This window comes from Mobula birostris, chromosome 12 (assembly GCF_030028105.1).
Source record: "Mobula birostris isolate sMobBir1 chromosome 12, sMobBir1.hap1, whole genome shotgun sequence".
Lineage (NCBI taxonomy): Eukaryota > Metazoa > Chordata > Chondrichthyes > Myliobatiformes > Myliobatidae > Mobula > Mobula birostris.
In genome coordinates this window covers 78,334,531-78,350,620 of record NC_092381.1, presented here as the reverse complement: position 1 = coordinate 78,350,620, position 16,090 = coordinate 78,334,531, and the positions used below count along the sequence as shown (strand labels likewise).

General features: G+C 42.0%; 1 protein-coding gene across 3 annotated transcripts in view; it reads right to left on the bottom strand.

Moving 5' to 3' along the window:
- kcnt2a (potassium channel, subfamily T, member 2a) overlaps window positions 1–16,090 on the bottom strand; it is a 976,808-nt gene that overhangs the window by 208,661 nt on the left and 752,057 nt on the right. Inside the window, exon 24 of one of the 3 annotated variants that reach the window (XM_072274731.1) lies at window positions 11,062–11,082. The exons of the other annotated variants lie outside the window; for them this stretch is intronic. Within the exon in view, the coding sequence (XP_072130832.1) occupies window positions 11,062–11,082 (21 nt within the window). The remainder of the gene's footprint in view (window positions 1–11,061; window positions 11,083–16,090) is intronic. 3 annotated transcript variants of the gene reach the window in all.

Below are 16,090 nucleotides of genomic sequence, written 5' to 3'. Positions count from 1 at the left end.
CTTGCACAGTGGACCATATGTGAAGGAGTGACAGGAAAAGGCAACTTGACAAAATACATATAACAATGCTTGACTTTTATTTTATAGCTGCCATGGCAGAAGCTCTTACATGGCAGGCTTCAGTAGGAATTGCGTACATCCATCATACATTGTGCCATTAAAAGTAGATCCGAGCCAAGAAGCATAGCCTTGGGGCCTAACACAAAATAAGACAGCTTCTCGGGAGAAGAATAATTTCCAAACTATCTTTGAAGAATCCACTTCATAAGTTACAGCAGCTCAGATAAGGTCCAGCACTGAACTAATCTTGCAACAGGTCTTTACATTTTAGTGAAGGCCTCTTCCTGTGCTTGAGGCCCACACCTCTTGAGAAGTACTTACTCACATTATAATATCACAAGAGCAATTGGAATGATGAATTGCATGTCATTGGCACCACTGCTCTGCTCTCAGCTACGTTAGTGCATTACCACATCATATACACGGAGAACTGCAGCAGATCAGCCACATCCAGAGTTAGAAATCACACTTACAGACTGCTTTTCCTAAAGCACTACAGCACAGAAACAGAAATTTCAGCCTACCTAGTTCATGCTGGCCTGATCTGCTGCCTAGTCCCATAAGACATAAAGCAGAATTAGGCCAGTCAGCCCATTGTGGCTGATCCCAGATCACACCCAACCCCATATACCTGCCTTCTCGCCATATCCTTTGATGCCCTGACTGATCAGAAAGCAATCAACTTCCGCATTAAATATATCCACAGACTTGGCCTCCACCACAGTTTGTGGCAAAGCATTCCACAGATTCACTACTCTCTGGCTAAAAAAATTCCTCCTCAAATCTGTTCTAAAATGTCACCTCTCAAATTTGAGGCTGTGCCCTCTAGTTCTGGATACCCCCACCATAGGAAACATCCTTTCCACATCCACCCTATCTAGTCCTTTCTACATTCGGTAGGTTTCAATGAGATCCCCATGCATTATTCTAAGTTCCAGTGAGAAACAGGCCCTTTGCTGCCAAACGCTCCTCATATGTTAACCCCTTCATTCACGGAATCATCCTTGTAAACCTCCTCTGGATTCTATCCAATGATAACACATCCTTTCTGAGATATGGGGCCCAAAACTTTTGACAATACTCCAACTGCAGCCTAACTAATGTCTTATAAAGGCTCAGCAATATCTCCTTACTTTCATGTTCTATTCTCCTTGAAATAGATTAGATTAGATTCAACTTTATTGTCATTGTGCCGAGTACAGATACAAAGCGAATGAAATCTAGGTGTTCTTGTGCATCAATCACTGAAAGCAAGCATGCAAGTACAGCAGGCAGTGAAAAAAGCTAATGTCATGCTGGCCTTCATAACAAGGGGAATTGAGTATAAGAGCAAAGAGGTCCTTCTGCAGCTGTACAGGGCCCTGGTGAGACCACACCTGGAGTACTGTGTGCAGTTTTGGTCTCCAAATTTGAGGAAGGACACTCTTGCTATTGAGGGAGTGCAGCGTAGGTTCACAATGTTAATTCCCGGGATGGTGGGACTGTCATATGTCGAAGGATTGGAGCAACTGGGCTTGTATACTCTGGAATTTAGAAGGCTGAGAGGGGATCTTATTGAAACATATAAGATTATTAAGGGATTGGACACGCTGCAGGCAGGAAGCATGTTCCCGCTGATGGGTGAGTCCAGAACCAGAGGTCACAGTTTAAGAATTAGGGGTAGGCCATTTAGAACAGAGTTGAAGAAAAACTTTTTCACCCAGAGAGTGGTGGATATATGGAATGCTCTGTCCCAGAAGGCTGTGGAGGCCAAGTCTCTGGATGCTTTCAAGAAAGAGATGGATAGAGCTCTTAAAGATAGTGGAATCAAAGGTTGTGGGGATAAGGCAGGATCTGGATACTGATAGTGGATGATCAGCCATGTGAATGGCGGTGCTAGCTCGAAGAGCCGAATGGCCTACTCCTGCACCTGTTGTCTATTGTCTAAATACAGTTAGCATCTGACCAGAAATGCAGAGAATAGTGTTACTTACAAAATAACTGTGAATAAAAAGTAAGTGCTACAGCACACAAATATAAAAGTACTGAGACAGTACAATATGATGCAATACTGCTTAGCGCTGTGATGAGAGGTTCAGCAGGGTCACAGCCTCAGGGAAGAAGCTCTTCCTGTGCCTGCTGGTGTGGGAGCGGAGGGTCCTGTAGTGCCTACCAGATGGGAGGAGAGTTAAAAAGTCCATGGTTAGGGTGAGATGCATCCTTGATAATGATTTTCACCCTGCCCAGGCAGTGGTTATGGTAGATGTTCTCAACGGTGGGCAATTGTGTGCCAATAATACACTTGGCAGTTTTCACCACACGCTGGAGTGTTTTGTGGTCCGATAAGGGACAATTGTCATACCACACTGAGATGTAGTTGGTGAGTATGCTCTCAATGGTACAGCGGTAAAAGTCCGTCAGTATCCTGGGACAGAGGTGAGCTTTCTTGATGCTCCGCAGGAAATAAAGGAGCTGTTGCGCCTTTTTGATCAGGATGGAGGAGCTCAGGGAGCAGGTGAGATCCTCGGAAATGTGGACACCAAGGAATTTGAAGCTTGATACACGCTCCACTACAGCTCCGTTGATGTAGATGGGGACGTGAGTATGGCTCCCAGCTTGCTTGAAGTCCACAACAATCTCCTTGGTCTTCTGAGTGTGAAGGGCCAGGTTGTTGTCGGCACACCATGCAGCCAGGTGCTGGACCTCGTCCCTGCAGGCCGTCTCATCATCCCCTCTGATCAGGCCAACCACTGTGGTGTCGTCTGCAAACTTGATTATGGAGTTAAAACCATGTACTGTACAGGAACACAGTCACAGGTGAAAAAGGGAATACAGAAGAGGGCTCAGCACACAGACTTGAGGCACGCCAGTGTTCAAGGTGAGAATGGAGGAGGAGAGGTTTCTAACTTAACTGATTGGGGTCTGTTAGTCAGAAAGTCCAAGGTCCAATTGCAGAGGGACGAGCTGATACCAAGCTGGTGAAGTTTAGCGATCAACTTGGAGGGGATCACAGTATTGAATGCCTGCATTGCATTTTCCTTCTTTACCACAGACCTAACTTGCAAATTAAGCTTCTGGGAGAGTCTTGCACGAAAACTCCTAAGTCCCTCTGTACCTCTGAGGTTGCACCTTCACCGTCTACAGCACCTTCAGCTTTATGTTTCCCTTAAACACCTTCCATCCACATGCCTATCCAAACATGTCTTAATTGTTACAATTGAACCCACTTCCACTGTCATTTCTTTCCACAGTCACAACACCCTCTGTGAGGACTTTTTCCCTCAAATTCTCCTGAAGTATTTCACTTTTAACTATAACATCTAGTTCCATTTTCTCCGAACCTGAGAGGAAAAAGGCTGTACGCATTCACACTATCTATACCCTTGTTAACTGTTTACCTCTGTACGATCTCCCTTTATTCCCCTGCACTAAAGGATATAAAGTTCTAACTTATTCAATCATTACCCATAACTCAAGTCTTCAAGTCCCAGCATCATCCTTGTAAACTTTCTCTGCACACTTTCAAGCTTATTGATATTTTTCCTGCAATTAGATAACAAAAACTGCATATAGTTCTCCAAATTCAGCCTCACCAACGTCTTGCACAATTTCAACATAACATTCCATGTCTTGTACTTAATGCCCTGATTTATGAAGGCAATGTGCTAAAATCTCTTTCTGAACTTACCTACCTCAAAGTTTAAATTTATCCTCAAAGCACATATATGTCACTGTATACAACCCTGAAATTCATTTTCTTGTGGCCATAATCAATAAATCCATAATAGAATAATTAGCATAATAAAATCAATGAAAGGCAGCACCAATTTAGGATGTTCGATCGGTGTGAAAAACACAACAAACTGTGCAAATGTAGAAAGAAATAATAATAATAATAATAATAATAATAATAATAAATATTGTGATCATGAGATGAAGAGTCCTTGAAAGTCAGTCCATAGGATGTGGGAACATTCCAGTGATGGGGCAAGTGAAGTTATCCCTTTTGATTAAAGAGACTTATGGTTGAGGGGTAATAACTGTTCTTGAACCTGGTGGTGTGAGTCCTATGGCTCCTGTACCTTCTTCCTGATGGCAGCAGCGACAAGAGAGCATGGCCTGGGTGGTGGCAGTCCCTGATGATGGATGCTGCTTTCTTGCGACAGTGCTTCATGTAGATGTGCTCAGCCAAAGTTGGATCCAATGGCTACTTCATCCTGAATGCCAAGCAACTTAACCTTCTGGACCAACCTTCCCATGCAGGACACTATCAAAGGCCTTGCTAAAGTCCTTGCGGACAACGTCTACCGTCTTTCCTTCATCAACCTTCTTGGAAATCTGCTCAATAAAGTCTAAAAGGTTGGTTCGACATGATATACCATGCACAAAGCCATATCACTAAACAGACCCTGGCTTTTCAAATACATATATCCTGCCCCTAAGAATACCTTCCACAATTTACCCATGACTGGCATCAGGCTCATCTGCCTATAATTTGCAGACATTATTAGAGCCTTTCTTTCTGGCACCTTACCGTGGCTAAGGTCATTTAAATGACTCTGCCCCAATTGCAGAAAACTATTGTGTGAAGGTATGAAACATTGCTCTTAGTGGCAGAATTTCTGGCCCATCATTTTCTAGGGATTGGGGTGGTCTTGACCATGTTATAGAAGGAAGTGTGCAATTGTTCACACACACACGATGTTTCTGGTTGTAAATTCTAGACCAGCAATGGACACGAGTGACAACAGTCAATTGTAATACACATATCCATCAACACACATCAAAGTTGCTGGTGAACGCAGCAGGCCAGGCAGCATCTGTAGGAAGAGGTGCAGTCGACGTTTCAGGCCGAGACCCTTCGTCAGGACTAACTGAAGGAAGAGTGAGTAAGGGATTTGAAAGTTGGAGGGGGAGGGGGAGATCCAAAATGATAGGAGAAGACAGGAGGGGGAGGGATAGAGCCAAGAGCTGGACAGGTGATAGGCAAAAGGGGATACGAGAGGATAATGGGACAGGAGGTCCGGGAAGAAAGACGGGGGGGGGGGACCCAGAGGATGGGCAAGAGGTATATTCAGAGGGGCAGAGGGAGAAAAAGGAGAGTGAGAGAAAGAATGTGTTCATAAAAATAAGTAACAGATGGGGTACGAGGGGGAGGTGGGGCCTTAGCGGAAGTTAGAGAAGTCGATGTTCATGCCATCAGGTTGGAGGCTACCCAGACGGAATATAAGGTGTTGTTCCTCCAACCTGAGTGTGGCTTCATCTTTACAGTAGAGGAGGCCGTGGATAGACACGTCGGAATGGGAATGGGATGTGGAATTAAAATGTGTGGCCACTGGGAGATCCTGCTTTCTCTGGCGGACAGAGCGTAAATGTTCAGCAAAGCGGTCTCTCAGTCTGCGTCAGGTCTTGCCAATATATAAAAGGCCACATCGGGAGCACCGGACGCAGTATATCACCCCAGTCGACTCACAGGTGAAGTGTTGCCTCACCTGGAAGGACTGTTTGGGGCCCTGAATGGTGGTAAGGGAGAAAGTGTAAGGGCATGTGTAGCACTTGTTCCGCTTACACGGATAAGTGCCAAGAGGGAGATCAGTGGGGAGGGATGGGGGGGACGAATGGACAAGGGAGTTGCGTAGGGAGCGATCCCTGCGGAATGCAGAGGGGGGGGGGAGGGAAAGATGTGCTTAGTGGTGGGATCCCGTTGGAGGTGGCGGAAGTTACGGAGAATAATATGTTGGACCCAGAGGCTGGTGGGGTGGTAGGTGAGGACCAGGGGAACCCTATTCCTAGTGGGGTGGCGGGAGGATGGAGTGAGAGCAGGTGTACGTGAAATGGGGGAGATGCGTTTAAGAGCAGAGTTGATAGTGGAGGAAGGGAAGCCCCTTTCTTTAAAAAAGGAAGACATCTCCCACGTCCTAGAATGAAAAGCCTCATCCTGAGAGCAGATGCGGCGGAGACGGAGGAATTGCGAGAAGGGGATGGCGTTTTTGCAAGAGACAGGGTGAGAAGAGGAATAGTCCAGATAGCTGTGAGAGTCAGTAGGCTTATAGTAGACATCAGTGGATAAGCTGTCTCCAGAGACAGAGACAGAAAGATCTAGAAAGGGGAGGGAGGTGTCGGAAATGGACCAGGTAAACTTGAGGGCAGGGTGAAAGTTGGAGGCAAACCAGGTAAACTTGAGGGCAGGGTGAAAGTTGGAGGCAAACCAGGTAAACCAGGTACCTCTTGCCCATCCTCTGGGTCCCCAACCCCCTCCTTGTCTTTCTTCCCGGACCTCCTGTCCCATGATCCTCTCGTATCCCCTTTTGCCTATCACCTGTCCAGCTCTTGGCTCCATCCCTCCCCCTCCTGTCTTCTCCTATCAATTTGGATCTCCCCCTCCCCCTCCAACTTTCAAATCCCTTACTCACTCTTCCTTCAGTTAGTCCTGACGAAGGGTCTCGGCCTGAAACGTCGACTGCACCTCTTCCTACAGATGCTGCCTGGCCTGCTGCGTTCACCAGCAATTTTGATGTGTGTTGCTTGAATTTCCAGCATCTGCAGAATTCCTGTTGTTTACACATATCCATCAAGCTGATTATTGATGTACTGTATATCGGAGCAAACAGCTTCATCATTTCTTCCTAGAGCGCTGCAGCAGAATGAGCGATGGTTGCAATTACTTTTTGTATCCCAGGGCTCAAAGTCCAGAAAGTTATTGGCAGTATTGAACTAGCACTGTGTTGTTGCAGCAATGGGGGAACTCTTGACTATTAATTTCCTTGCCTCCCAAGTCAATTTGTGTGGAAACTGAACAGTGCACATTAGTTCTCAAAGTAAAAAAAAAATCACTGAGCCCTTTCATTATGTATAATAGATGATAAATGAGCACTACAATATACTAATTTTACCCGGTGGCTATGTCACAATGGTTATCAACATCAAGTACAATATGAGCAAGATCTAGGGCAGTTTTTGCATTTGTCATCTATTTTAAATTGTTAAATAATAATGAAAAATCATACCTTTATACAGCTCTTGAGGTATCCATGATGGACTAATATCTGATGGACACAAAACAGATGTTTAAAAAATGACTGATACTGTTATTTGTGCAATGTAGGGATGAAACTGTCAAGCATCTGAATTATGTTTTGGGATGCTTCAACAGCACCTATGAAGCTTGGAGCCTGTTGTGTAACCTGCTGTGAGAACAATTTGCCCACAGAGGCAGCTACATGCTTGGAGTGGTCGAGTCAATAGTGGTTTATGTTTTCAGGTAAGAAAAGAGCAAATGGACAATGTATTTTCTTATCGTAGGTATCAAAAACCACAACAGAGGAAATTTGAGTGTAGTGCTCTTTAAGAGCACAATTATAATTTGAAGCAGACTATACTCACTGCACTGTATCAATCCTTCTGGTTGCACTTAGAAGCTCAACTAAAAAGTATTAGTTTCTTTACAGTATCTTTTACAAAATTCAGAGTAACTTTTGGAAATTAATTCACGCCATCAGATTTTTTAAGACGCTTAAAGTTCAACACAGCTCTCAAGTTGTCATTTAAGTGCTCCATTGCTCAGAATATACAAACCCCATTTCCAGAAAAGTTGGGATATTTTCCAAAATGCAGAAAAAACAAAAATCTGTGATACGTTAATTCACGTGAACCTTTATTTAACTGACAAAAGTACAAAGAAAAGATTTTCAATAGTTTTACTGACCAACCTAATTGTATTTTGTAAATACACACAAATTTAGAATTTGATGGCTGCAACACACTCAACAAAAGTTGGGACAGAGTTAAAATAAGATTGAAAAGTGCACAGAATATTCAAGTAACACCAGTTTGGAAGACTCCACATTAAGCAGGCTGATTGGTAGCAGGTGAGGTATCATGACTGGGTATAAAAGTAGCGTCCATCAAAGGCTCAGTCTTTGCAAGCAAGGATGGGTCGTGGCTCACCCCTTTGTGCCAAAATTTGTGAGAGAATTGTTAGTCAGTTCAAAAGGAACATTTCTCAATGCAAGATTGCAGAGAATTTAGGTCTTTCAACATCTACAGTACATAATATTGTGAAAAGATTCAGAGAATTCAGAGACATCTCAGTGCGTAAAGGGCAAGGTCGGAAACCACTGTTGAATGCGCGTGATCTTCAAGCCCTCAGGCGGCACTGCCTAAGAAACCGTCATGCTACTGTGACAATTATAGCCACTTGGGCTCGGGAGTACTTCAGAAAACCATTGTCACTCAACACAGTCCGTCGCTGCATCCAGAAATGCAACCTGAAACTGCATTACGCAAGGAGGAAGCCATACATCAACTCTATGCAGAAACGCCGGCGAGTTCTCCGGGCCCGAGCTCACCTCAGATGGACCGAAAGACTGTGGAACCGTGTGCTGTGGTCAGATGAGTCCACATTTCAGCTAGTTTTCGGAAAAAACGGGCGTCGAGTTCTCCGTGCCAAAGATGAAAATGACCATCCAGATGGTTATCAGCGAAAGGTGCAAAAGCCAGCATCTGTGATGGTATGGGGGTGCATCATTGCCCACGGCATGCGTGAGTTGCATGTATGTGAAGGTACCATTGACTCTGAGGTGTATATTAGGATTTTAGAGAGACATATGTTGCCATCAAGACGACATCTCTTCCTGGGACATCCATGCTTATTTCAGCAGGACAATGCCAGACCACATTCTGCACGGGCTACAACAGCCTGGCTTTGTAGACACAGAGTGCGTGTGCTTGACTGGCCTGCTGCCGGTCCAGATCTATCTCCTATTGAAAATGTATGGCGCATCATGAAGAGGAGAATCAGACAACGGAGACCACGGACTGTTGAGCAGCTGAAGTCTTATATCAAGCAAGAATGGACAAAATTTCCAATTGCAAATCTACTACAATTAGTATCCTCAGTACCAAAACAATTAAAAAGTGTTATTAAAAGGAAAGGTGATGTAACACAATGGTAAACATGCCTCTGTCCCAACTTTTGTTGAGTGTGTTGCAGCCATCAAATTCTAAATTTGTGTGTATTTACAAAATACAATTAAGTTGGTCAGTAAAACTATTGAAAATCTTTTCTTTGTACTTTTGTCAGTTAACTAAAGGTTCACGTGAATTAACATATCACAGATTTTTGTTTTTATTGCATTTTGGAAAATATCCCAACTTTTCTGGAAATGGGGTTTGTAGATTACATAGTACTATTTTTTGAGGATTACATGTTGTAAGTAGTTTATATTTTCCAGTGTATAAGACAATCACGTGGTTTTCTAGGTTGCATCATTTTGATAAATCAGCTGGCAATTCCAACTGTGATTTGTACTTCCACCATGATGTCTTTTTCTATGCCAAACACACACTTAATGTCATCATTCCCAGTGAAACATCATTAAGAGTTTTGTCAGGAGAAATGAGGTCACATTGATCCAAAAGACTTCTGGTGTTGGAAGTGTGCAATCCAGCCAGGTTTGCCCTGTATCTGCTTGTTTTAAAGGTCGCTTCCTGAATATATCCAATCCCAACACAGAAAGGTTGATCTTCTGCTTATTTTTTCCCTTCAGGTCTCTATCCATCATGATTGTAACATTCATAACCCTTCCATGATTTTCAGGTTAACTCAAAAGCATTGCTAATCTGAAATGACACCACCATCTACCAATCATTAAACATGCATTCCTTCCCTCAACTAATTTATTCATCAGTACATGCTGACTGCTTTCACAGCTCTCTGACTCACCCACGCTCCATATCACTAACTGGTGCTTGCAGACCCCAGCTCTATGAATCACTGGCTGTTGATCCTCACCCTGAATGTTCCACTTCAAAATCTGAAATCAGCCCTGAACTAATCATATATCATCTGCACCCTCCGACCTTTAATGGTGTAGGTTTGAGAGGTGTCTGAATGGTGTTCAGTTCTGTGGTAGGATCATAACATTATGCAGCAATCTGTTAGCACAGATCTGAGGCACCAAGGGAATTGTAGGAGTAACAGAGTCTGCAGACACTGCTACCTGAAGCATCCAGTAATGTGTTGGAGTAACTTAGATGGTCAATCAGCACCTGTGGATCGAAGGAATTGTCGGCATTTTGGGTTGAAACCTTGCACAAGGGCTTGGGTTTCTGATTCTGGGTGTCAAAATAAAGCATCAAAATTCCTTTCCTCCAACAGATGCTGCTTGACCTGCTGAGTTCCTCCGGCAGACTGTTAGATGTAATTCCCGGGACACGTGACATGTTCATCTAAAAGCGATTTCACAAATGCAACAGTACAGGTAATTTGTTGCAAGTTACTTGATCTAAATTACAATGCTACATAAATAAAGGAAACTTCTATAAACTTTTCTTTAACTGGATGGAGTCAACAGACAAATGAAATAGATGCAGGAGTAGGCCATTCAGCCCTTCGAGCCAGCACCACCATTCACTGTGATCATCGCTGATCATCCACAATCAGTACCCTTTTCCTGCCTTCTCCCCATATCCCTTCACTCCGCTATCTTTAAGAGCTCTATCTAACTCTTTTTTGAAAGAATCCAGAGAACTGGCCTCCACTGCCTTCTGAGACAGAACATTCCACAGAACCACAACCCTCTGCGTGAAAAAGTTTTTCCTCAACTCTGTTCTAAATTGTCTACCCCTTATTCTTAAACTGTGGCCTCTGGTTCTGGACTCCCCCAACATCAGGAACATGTTTCCTGCCTCTCGCGTGTCCAGTCCCTCAATAATCTTATATGTTTCAATCAGATCCCCTCTCATCTTTCTAAATTCCAATGTATACAGCCCCAGTCGTTCCAACCTTTCAACATATGACAGTCTTGCCATCCTGGGAATTAACTGTGTGAACTTATGCTGCACTCCCTCAATAGCAAGAATGTCCTTCTTCAAATTTGGAGACCAAAACTGTACACAATATTCCAGGTGTGGCCTCACCAGGGCCCTGTACAACTACAGAAAGACCTCTTTGCTCCTATACTCAATTCCCCTTGTTATGAAGGCCAGCATGCCATCAGCTTTCTTCACTGCCTGCTGTACCTGCATGCTTACTTTCAGTGACTGATGAACAAGGACACCTAGATCTCATTGTACTTCCCCTTTTCCTAACTTAAAACAATGGGAACATTAAACAATAGAAGGAAGGAGGAACAGGAGATATCAGTTATTGGACAGATAGCTTGCACAGGACTTGCAACAAAGAACAGAACAGCTGGATTTGTAGTTAAAGGTAGCTAGGTTAATTATTTTTAATTATGAGTGATTTTGTCATGGCAATAAGATAATTCAAACTGCAAACCTCCTTTTGTTTCAGTAAATAAGATTGTTACCAAAAAAGTATACAGAAATATAATTGGAATGAGCCACAAATTTCACCCGGTTGTCTTCTTATATGTTTTATGAGTTATTGTTTACTTCCCCTGGGAAATTGAGTCAATTTTTAAGAGTGAACAGCAGTTAAAATTGTATATGCTTCACTGGCAGGAGTTAGCTCACTGAGGCAAATGGCTTTTTCTTATTCCACACTTTGGGCTCTGAGCTTTTTAAATATCCATCAAAATGCCACTACAAATTGCTTTCGTAGAGTTCTATTTGTGCTCTGTGGTTTCAGTACTTTTCAAATCCTTCTGAAGGGAGATCCTAAGCACAACTCCAAAGGGAATTGTTCCAAAAAAAAAAATACTGGCTCTGAGAAGTAAAACTATTTCTACATATCATACCACCAGTCATCTTGGATTCTAATGATCTTGCTGTCTCTTCATTCAGATATTTAAATTAATCATAAAAACATATTTCTATCAAGAAGCTACATTTAATTTTAGTGTACAGAGTCAATTAAAACTACATCACAAATTGAAGTTCTAAATGTTCGATATGTGGAAATACAACAATGTTTTTAGGAACCCAAAGCACAAGGACACACAACCATGCTGTAAGATATTAATTTCAAAAAATCCATTTATTTAAATATTTAAAAAAATTATGCAGCATTTTACTATTGCAAAGTTCAAAGCACATTTATTATCAAAGTGTAGTGTATTTTACCACATACTACCTTGAGATTCATTTCAATGTACCCAGTTTAGGCTACCCTTTTGAGCTGTTTCCACAGGCAATTACATAGACAGACAGATGGATAGATAAATACTTTATTAATCCCAAAGGAAATTACACTGTCACAGTAGCATTAAAAGTGCACAGATACACAAACATTAGAAGAGAAGTAAGAAGTAATAAGAAAGTATGTTGCTTCAAACAGTCTAACAGTAGGAGATCACCACGTCCCCAGCTATAGGTTGACTCATTATAGAGCCTAATAGCCAAGGGTAGGAATGACTTCATATAGTGCCCTTTGGAGCAGTGCAGGTGTCTTAGTCTATTACTAGAAGTGCTCCTCTGTTCAGCCAAGGTGGCATGCAGAGGGTGAGAAACAGTGTCCAGAACTGCCAAGATTTTCTACAGGGTACTTTATTCAACTACAGCCTCCAGTGTATCCAGTTTGACTTCAATAACAGAGCCATTCTTTCTAAACAATTTATTAAGCCTGTTGGCATCACCCCTGTTGATGCCATTGCCCCAGCACACTACTGTATAGAAGATTGTACTGGTGACAACAATGGGTAGAACATGTGTAGGAGAGGCCTTAATACTCCAATGGACCTCACTCTCTTCAGGAAGTAGAGGAGACTCTGGCCCTTCTTGTACACAGTCTCTGTGTTGGTGCTCCACTCAAGTCTCTCATCCAGGAGTACCCCAGGTACTTGTAGGTCCTCACCATCAATAGTAACAGGGAGCAGTGCAGGCTTAGTCTTCCTAAAGTCCATCACCATCTCCTCTGATTTACTGAGCTGCAGGTGACTCAGCTTGCACCATTTGACAAAGTCCTCCACCAGGGCTCTGTATTCTTCTTCCCATCCTCCTTTTATACACCCAGTATTACTAAGCCATCAGAAAATTTCTGCAGATGACATGACTCAGTGTTGTATCTAAAGGCCGAAGTACACAGGGTAAAACAGGAAGGGAGCCAATACTGTGGGACCCCAGTGCTGCGTTTTGCCCATGCCTGACACATAGCTCTGAAACTGCATACACTATGAGGCACAACAAAGTCAAGGCAGTTTTCTCCCAATTTTCTAGTTTTATTTTTGATTGTATAGCACATTGATTAAGTGTTGGTTTATGAGAGAACTGTCATTTTATTAACAGAGCAAACTGCAATAATTTATTAAACAGCAAATTTTCAACTGTTAACAAAGGATCCAAGTAGTTGAACAAAATTTAGGAAATCAAATGATACTCAAAGTGGAGAAACAATTTCTGACCATGTTAGCTTTGGCACTCCTTCAGGAAACCTGACGCACAGTTTGCTAAGAAGCAATCTTATGCCTTTAAGTAACATGAACAACTTACAGTCAATTAATATTTCCATAATCATTTTCATCAAATCATGTCGGCTAGCAAAGATAAACTGCAACTTGAGAACTCAAAATCTTGTCTCCTCCATTATTACCTCCAACAAGTGCAAACTATTTATAGAATCCTTCAATTATAAATCACTGTTTTTGTAACTTCTCAGTCTCCTGGGTCACGAGGTCAAACCTCTAAGGTTTTATCATGCCATCCTCTCCACCGTGACCATTACAGATCCTCTACCACATGGAACTTACCTCTGTCTCTTGCTGGTCTCCCCTTTAACCTTATGCTCTTTCTGAGCTTGGTTTGTCCATGAAATAAACCTTCTAATGCTTTCATGTGGTGTCACCTCTTTTGACTCGCCAGTCAAACTATCAGATTGCTTTTTGGGCAAACAAAGCTAGAGGAACAGAGATTTCTGCAAATTGAAGCGTGTTTAGTTACTCTTTTCATTCATCTCTTTCAAGCTTCGCCCTAGAATGGAACAAAGAACAAAATCCTCCGACAAGAAATAAAGCTTAGAGGGACAAAGGGCATGATTTTCTGTATGAACTGATCTCGTGTAATTTTTCCATCATTTTGTGAAGAAAAGTTGCTCCTATTAGTTGATAGTATAAGTATTGAGGAACTTGGATTTAAAGTGCTGGACAATAGACGTCGGGAAGGTGTGAAGACGGCCTTTTATGCACAGCAAATGGCAATGATCTGCCTCACTACCTAGGCAGTGCTGAAAAGATGAAAAAATCTTGCTCATCAATTTCAAACAAAAGGGGATAGCTATTTGGGGGAAGTAAACTTGCCAGGTTCATCACACTACAATGGGTGAGATTTGCTCATTTAGTAACATAAAAACAAGTTGTTTTGAGTACTGTATTATTTTAAAGTATCTATTCTAATGTGCTCATTAAAAGTACAGAGAACTGTACTAACTTCTGATGCAGAAAATAATTCTGCTCATTTTGGAACTTCGAACAGATCGTCCAAGCCAGCTTTCAAACTCAAAGTACATTATTTATTATGTAATTTACATTTAGCTCTATTACCTAACAAATGTTGTGTGTCGAATTTGATTTTGCAGTCATGCATAATTCAATGCATAATCAACTTCAGTAAATAGGCACAGAACACTTTACACAAGTGACCTAGCACAAATTATGTGCTGAAGAATATGTTTCACCATGTAAAAATGAATGTGGAAGGAGATATGCTTGGACTTCTTAAATTAATAATTTGTGAGATCCAATTTTTCAGGGAATATTGTTACCTTCGTGTTGTCTTTCAACTCCCTAAGTAAACTGTGTCTTCAGAGTCTTCATAATGGTGCTGATTATTTACTGAATCATATTTGCTTTTACTGTTGCACCAGATGTTTGCCAGTACAGAGAAGGGTGTAGTATCAAAGATGCTACTGTTTTGCTGCTGGCATGAGCAAAAAGAACACAAGTAAAACTATTAATGGAATATTCTTTATTGAAGTTGGGCGACTGCACTGAAACAGTGCTCCAGTAAATATGATGTTGGAAAGGCAATAAAGACCATCTTGACCTTTTCTCACAGTGCAGAATAGTGTTCAGAGATTTCTTACTTCTGTTACATAACTGGCAACAATGAATATCAATCGAGTCAGGTTATATAAAAACAACCAAACATTTATTAAACACGGATAAACAATAAAAAACAAACGATAACCGGAAGTTAATTGCTATGCGGCCGTTCAACAAATCGTCACTCGCCACTGGTTCTTAAAACGATAAATGCGAAAACAGTTCTTAAAGCAGTAAAGTCAAATACAGTTCTTAAAATGGTAAATTCGAAAGTCCAACAGATTTATACATTCAATTGGGAGAGACTTCTCTGGAGAAGGATTTCTTCATAGACGCGACTTCCCCGCTGGTTCTGTCCAAAGGACTCACGATGAAGGAAATAAATGGCTTAAAACAACTGACCTTAATTTCTTCTAGAGAGCAAAACTTGCATGAACTTCCTTGCAGGAGTTATCTCGATGCAGGTGGCTACTTCATCAACAAAGACTCAATAAGGTCGATCCTTTATTAAACTGCTGAACATTCCCGACTTCTCTCAATCCTTCATATCCTGTACTTCAATAAAGTCTTCACTCTCCAATACTACTGAAAAGGTACATCAACAAATCTAGCAGAAATTGCCAGTCCAGCACTATTGTACCTTGCAATAGAACGTAAAACTCCATTTTAAAAATGAAACTGCGTCATAAAGCAAATACGCAACAGAACGGAGACTCTGACTAACGTTCCAGCTGGAATACTAACTGTGTCACCAGAGGTATTCCTTTTTATACCCGTAGTGAACATGTCATCACGTGACCTCACATCGGCAGGAAAATTACATCAGGTGACCTCCAAAGGACCATTACATCATTCTCACAAGAAAGTTACAAGATCTCCTTGAGGTATGTAACACTTCAACCAAAAGTCTTGATATATTTTTTGAACCTCGGTTTCAGCTGAAAGTCATCTTGTAGTGAGATCAGTTCTTCCTCCATTCTTCCTGTTAATTCCTCATTCCAAGTGTTCAGGACATGGATTTATTACTCAATCTGGAATTTAGATTGAGAGAAGACCCTAAAATCTCTCTGGCATGTCTGTATGTAGCTCACCCAGGTGGGTACAGTATACCT